Source organism: Manacus candei, unplaced genomic scaffold (genome assembly GCF_025592945.1).
Source record: "Manacus candei isolate 608988 ecotype Guabito, Panama unplaced genomic scaffold, ASM2559294v1 h1tg000029l, whole genome shotgun sequence".
In the NCBI taxonomy this organism is placed as follows: Eukaryota; Metazoa; Chordata; class Aves; order Passeriformes; family Pipridae; genus Manacus; species Manacus candei.
Genome location: NW_026138077.1, coordinates 1,800,449 through 1,806,475, shown reverse-complemented (window position 1 = coordinate 1,806,475; position 6,027 = coordinate 1,800,449). Strand labels below are relative to the sequence as shown.

Sequence of the window (6,027 nt, the reverse complement as noted above, 5' to 3'; positions counted from 1 at the left end):
CATATCCTGCTGCAGAATTTGTTTGCTACAGTTTTTCCTAGCTTAGAGTCATCATCAAATTCCAACAGCAGCCTATTCTTCGAAGTCTTGCCTCGTGCAAGGATTCCTTGAGAGCAGCAGGTATAGGTGGGTGTGCCTCCATAGCAGGCAGAGCTTGCCAACCTGCAGACCACAGGCCAGCTGGCAAATCCCGTAGGAACTCCATGGTGGTGCTGGTGGAACTGGGCTGTGGAAAGCGCAGCAGATATTTCTGTCTGTGCTGGTGTCGCTGTTTGAATGTGGAGAACCAGTGGTGGGTGTTTGCCCCTCATGAGAGGACTTCAGCTCTGGCTTCCTTCCTCAGGTGGAGTCACCACGTTGAGGAAAATCCCCATTCCAGGCAGTTCTTCCCTCTCCTGTCATCATGCAGAATCCCAGAATGTGCTGAGCTGAAAGGGAGCCACAAGGATCATCCAGTCCAACTCCTGGCCCTGCACAGGCCCATCCCCAAGAGTCACACCCTGTGCCCCAGAGGATCATCCAAACCCTCCTGGAGCTCTGGCAGCCTTGGGGCTGTGCCCACTGCCCTGGGGAGCCTGGGCAGTGCCCAACCACCCTCTGGGGGAAGAACCTTTGCCTGAGATCCAACCTGACCCTGCCCTGACACAGCTCCAGCCATTCCCTGGCTGCTGTCCCTGGTCCCCCCAGAGCAGAGCTCAGTCCCTGCCCCTCCTCTGTCCCTGCCCAGGCAGTTGGAACTGCACTGACATCTCCCCTCAGTCTCCTCTGCTCCAGCTGAACACACCAAGTGCCCTCAGTGTCCTCCCACGGCTTCCCCTCAGGGCCCTTCCCCATCTCTGTTGCCTCCTTCAGACACTCTCTAATGGCTTAAATCTCCCTTGTGTTGTGTCCCCCAGAGTTCCCCACTATTTCAGGGGAGGGGCCCCAGGGCAGAGCAGGGCAGGACAATCCCCTCCCTGGTTCCCCCCAGGACAGGGATGGCCCTCCTGGCTGCCAGGGCACTGCTGGCTCGTGGCCACTTTCCAGCATCACATTCCCAGTCTGTCCATCCATCCGTGGTTGCCCCATCCCAGGGGCAGAATCTGGCACTTTCCCTGGTTGAACTTCCCCTGGTTGGTGATTCCCAGCCCTCGGATCTATCGAGGTCTCTCAGCAGGCCCTCCCTGCCTTCCAGGGACTGAACAGCTCCTCCCAGTGTTGTGTCATCTGCAAATCTGCTCAGCGTCCCTCCCGGTCCCGTGTCCAAGTGATTTATGGAGGTGTTGGAGAGCACAGGGCCCATGAAGGAGCCCTGTGGAACCCCACTGGTGGCAGGTCACCAGGCCCTGTTGGAGGCTATTCCACCCCCAACCATGACAACACCTATGGAAAGCCCTGCTGGGTCTATTTGGACACTTCCCAGTGTGACTGAGGTGGCTGTGGAGCTCTCTCCGCCCTGTGATCCCATGGCTGGGACTGAGCCTTGATGTCACCAGGAAGGTGACAGTGTGACAGCTGCTCCCAGTGGTGCTGCAGGGCTGAGGGATGAGGGGCTGGATGGTCCTTTAGGATGCACAGAGGTCCTTGGGCAACCTGGACCAAGCACCAGGTCATCTCTGATGAACCTGTGACACATGGGTGACACAGAGGATCAGCATTCCCAGAGCCAGGTGGGAAGGCATGACCTCCTCTGGGAGCCATCCTGGGTATTTTTGTCCTGAGTCAGGATTTAAGGTACTTCCCACCTTCCCTGCTGAACCTCACTAAGCTCAGACTATGAGATGAGCTCAACCTCAGCCCAGCCAGGTCTGTGCTTACAGGCCCTGCTGCCTTTCTAGCACGGAAGAGGAGTGGATTTGGAAGAACCAATGATTTCATATTTTACAGGTCATGGAGATTTATATTATTCACTTATTCACATAAGTATTCACAGGTATTTTTACGGTAAGTTTTTGGGTTTGTTTTTATTTTAAAACCAAAACAAGTTGAGAAGGAGGTAAATGTAGAAAAAAGTGTTTTCGTTTTTTTTTTTTTAAGATTTTTTTCATCTTTTCAGGTGCTATTTCCTTTAAAAATTAGCTCAAAAAAGTTACAAATTACTGTAAAAAGATCAAAAGCCAGAGGCTGTTTTTCCATGAGCATTTGAGGGGCTGTGGAGGAGAGGAGAGGAGGAAATGGTGCCCAAGTGGGGGCTGGACCTTTCCATACCAAAATGCCTCTTCCTCAGACCTCCCAAAGTTGCCTCATTGGGAGGAAGCAACCTGAGGATGAAGAAGGTCTCTGGGGTTGGAACTGGGTGACCTTTTAGGTCCCTTCCAACCCAAACCATTCCGTGATCCTCTGAAGACGTGGGAAATTCTGGATAAACGCACAGAAAGAGCCCCCTGTCCCCTCCTGGTGGCTTTGACAGTGGTGCCCCTGGACACCTGCAGCCAAGCAATGGGGGTTGCTTCTTTTTCTCTTCTGCTCAGGGGAACGTTTTCCCACATGCTGGAACTGTGATTTGGGCACAGTTCTCACCCAGCAGAAGAGAAACTATTGTTGCTGTGACTGTGCTGACACTGATTTTTAATGGTTTGTTGTTTCCATGCTAGAGGAGCTTTATCAGAGGGTGAGAAACTGGAAGAAAGAGAAGCAGAAGGCCCTAAACAGTGCTGACTTAACACCCAAAGGGGCTGGGTGCTGGACATGAGGCGAGCAAGCGATGTGGGACAATAACTGAGTCGTAAGTGCCACGGGTTTATTTGCAATCTGCCGTTTCAGGGCTGAGAACTGGCTGTGCTCGCAGCCCCGAGAGCGGAACAGCTGCTCCCCAGCAGGCAGGTCCTCATCAAGTTCTGCAATCTGCTGCCTTCAAAGGTCTTCTTTTTGGGTGCCCTTAATCCCACTTTACCCAGGACAGGCGGGCTGTGAGATCTGCAGGGAACAAGGGAGAAAGGAAAACACAGGAAACACTTCAAATCCATTTAAATCAGCATTGAACGAGTCAACTCTTCAGCCTCTCCAGAAGAGGAGCCCCGTTCATTTGGCTCTTTCCAAGTTAACTAGAAGCCTGACAACAGAGGTGATCCCAATGTGTTGTTTAAAAACCTGTTTATCTATTAAAAGCTGGAGAAGGTGGACAATAAAATATAAATATTCTCTGTAGTCAAGAGAGTTGTGGTCAGTGGTATATCAGGAGTCATTTTCCCAGTCATGTAGCTGATGGGAATGAATAGGAAAGGAGAAAAAGACTCAATTAACTTTTCTTTTAAACTAAATTATTGCTTTTTCCCTTCAGGCTCTGTCCCTTGGACACTTCCCTGGGAAGTGAAAGGGGAATGTTTTTATTCAATGACTTTTCTTGGGTTTTGTGCTGCACTTTTGAAGGCTCAATATGGTTCAAGGCCTGTTTCCAAGATGTGACAAACTCCAAAGGGACAGGGATAGAAAGGGAGTTAATTAACTTATAATGCAAAGTGCCAAGAACTACTGAAGATCCCCCTCTGCTCTTCCCTGCTCTTGGCAGCACAAACACCATGTTGGGCACTTGGGCAATTTCCCATCTTCACATACTGATGAAACAATATATTCTGGAGGAAGAGAGGACTAAATTCATCCCACCTAAGTCAGGATTGAGTACAAACCAAATAAAACCAGAATAACAGCCCTTCACTTCAAAATAGAAATATTTACCTAAGAATAAAAATTGCAAATAGGTGTTTGCTCCCCTATACTTTGGAAATAACCTGAAATTTGAATGCTCTGTTTTGTGTATCCTGCTTCTGTAACTCTTGGTTACTAGAACATATGTATTTTAAGAAATTAAATATTTCTTTAAATATTTAAGAAATTAAATGCTGTCTGTGTTCACAGACAGGTGTTTTTCTCAGTCAAGTACAGGCTGAAAAAAACTTATAAAGAAAACAAAGAAAATCTCTACAGGCTCCCTCAGCTTGCATCATAAAAGATAAATTTTGCACAGAATTGATAAAAAAAAGTCTAAAAATATATTCAGAGAATAAAAATCATGTTTGTCAAAGGAGCCATTTCCATGAGCTTACTAAGTTGTTTTGAGGGGGTTTAATATTTTTAAGAACAAATCCTTCTCCAAAGAAAGTCAGAAGGAAAAGTTGAATTATTTTAACTTTGATTGTGAGTTTACTCAGCTCCTTTTTTTTTGCAGGTGATTTCTCTGCCATCAGAGCCACTTGGATGTGACAAGTGGGGGTTCAAAAGCAATTTGATGCTCTTCCACTGGCAGCCCAAAGCATTGCTCTGACAGGACCCGAGGGAGCGGCTGGAGCTGTGTCAGGGGAGGTTTTGGTGGATCTCAGGAAAATGTTCTTCCCCCAGAGGGTGGTTGGCACTGCCCAAGTTCCCCGGGGCAGTGGGCACAGCCCCAAGGCTGCCAGAGCTCTGGGAGGGTTTGGACAAGGCCCTCAGGGACAGGGTGGGATTGTTGGGATGTCCTGGGCAGGGCCAGGAGCTGGGCTCTGAAATCCTCGTGGGTCCCTTCCAGCTCCGGATATCCTGTGATTCCACGTGATTCTGCTCCCCCAAGCCCCCCTCGCCCGTCACTCACCGCTCGTGTTCCAGGCTGCGGGCGCTTGGCTCTGCCAGCCCTTCCTCAGGCACTGCTCCACGTAGGCCCTGGGGTGGCAGCCGGAGAGCAGGATGTCGCGGAGCAGCGCGATGTAGGCGATGGCCAAGCGCAGCGTGTCGATCTTGGACAGGCGCCGCTCGTAGGGGAAGGTGGGCACGTGGCCCCGCAGCCGCTCGAAGGCCGCGTTGATGCTGAGCATCCTCCTCCTCTCGCGCAGGTTGGCGGCGCGGCGCTGCCGGCGGTGCCCGGGGGGCTGCGCCGGGCTGGGGGCACCCTCTGCTCCCCCCTGGGCTGTTCCCACGCAGGACGGGTCCTCCAGGCACGGCCAGTCCAGCAGGAAGTTCTCCAACTGGGCCTCGGGATCTGCCTGGTCCCACAAGAGGAATTCAGTGGGGTCTTCCCACTCGAAGCCATAGCAAAGCTCCTCCATGAGGACCCACCGGTCTCAACCGACCTCAAGAAATGTTTGCAGCTTCAAGGGCTCTGTGAGGTTCTAATCTCTGATTGTTGGGGAGTCCTGGTTGTGTCCTTGAGGAAGAACATCCTCGAAAGATGCAAATCCAAGCAGGACTCATGATTTAAATACTTGATGGCTCCCCAGCAGGGGAATGATCCCATTCTTCTCCACTGCAAACTAATTAATCCATGTGCTTCTCTTTTTATCAGCTGTTGACTGCAAAACAATGTGAATGAATCGAAGGCAGAATGAGGTTTTTATTGGCTTTCTCCTGGAAAATCCATTGAAGCTCTTGCCCAAGTCCAGTCTGTCCACTTGCTGTTCAGAGCAGGGCTCACACAGGGGGCTTTGTTGTTATTGTTGTTGGGTTTGGTTGGGAAGCAAGTAAATAGAGTCCTTTATCTTTCTGGTGAAGTGTTAATAGCCCCCCCCCTCCCATGGCTGGACAAACAACATGGTATTGTAGTGCTGTCAGAAACACCTGGTTCTGCCCTGTCTGGCAGCAGGAGCCCATGGCATCTTCTGCTCTTCCAGCCAGAGGAGGTGTGGGATGTACTGCAGGGTAACATTGGAACACAGGGGTACCTCATTTAATAACCACCACCACCTCATTTGCTTACTGCATGTCCTCATTTGCACTGACAAGACACATTTTGTGGCCTATGCAACATTTGGGGCGGTCTCAGACCAGGAAATGAGAGCAGCTGGAATAACCACAGCAGACACAGCCCTAGATTAGTGGACCAGCTGGGAGAGAAGAGCTGGAAACTGGGAGAGTGGCAGGTGAGAGGTGCAAAGCACCACCAGAACTTTAAAGCAAGTGCAGGATATAAGTGTGTTCTTCACTCTCTCCGATTTCCACAATGTTTAAGCCAAGATTTAAATGAATTCAGAAATAGTTTAAGTCGTATTTTAAGGACTTAAATAAACAGAAACATGTTTTAAGTTAGAGCAAACCTAAATGCTTTTCCTGAAGCATCTCGTAAAGAACTTTTATGAAGATACT

General features: G+C 50.0%; 1 protein-coding gene across 1 annotated transcript; it reads right to left on the bottom strand.

Annotated features, from left to right (window-relative positions):
* Positions 1–2,707: 2,707 nt before the first annotated feature.
* LOC127472593 (helix-loop-helix protein 13-like) lies at positions 2,708–5,072 on the bottom strand. The gene is made up of 2 exons (XM_051791059.1): positions 4,544–5,072; positions 2,708–2,895 (listed from the first exon to the last, which is right to left on the bottom strand). The coding sequence occupies exons 1-2, from the start codon at positions 4,992–4,994 to the stop codon at positions 2,858–2,860; spliced, it is 489 nt and encodes a 162-aa protein (XP_051647019.1). The 5' UTR covers positions 4,995–5,072; the 3' UTR covers positions 2,708–2,857.
* Between the last annotated feature and the right edge of the window lie 955 nt (positions 5,073–6,027).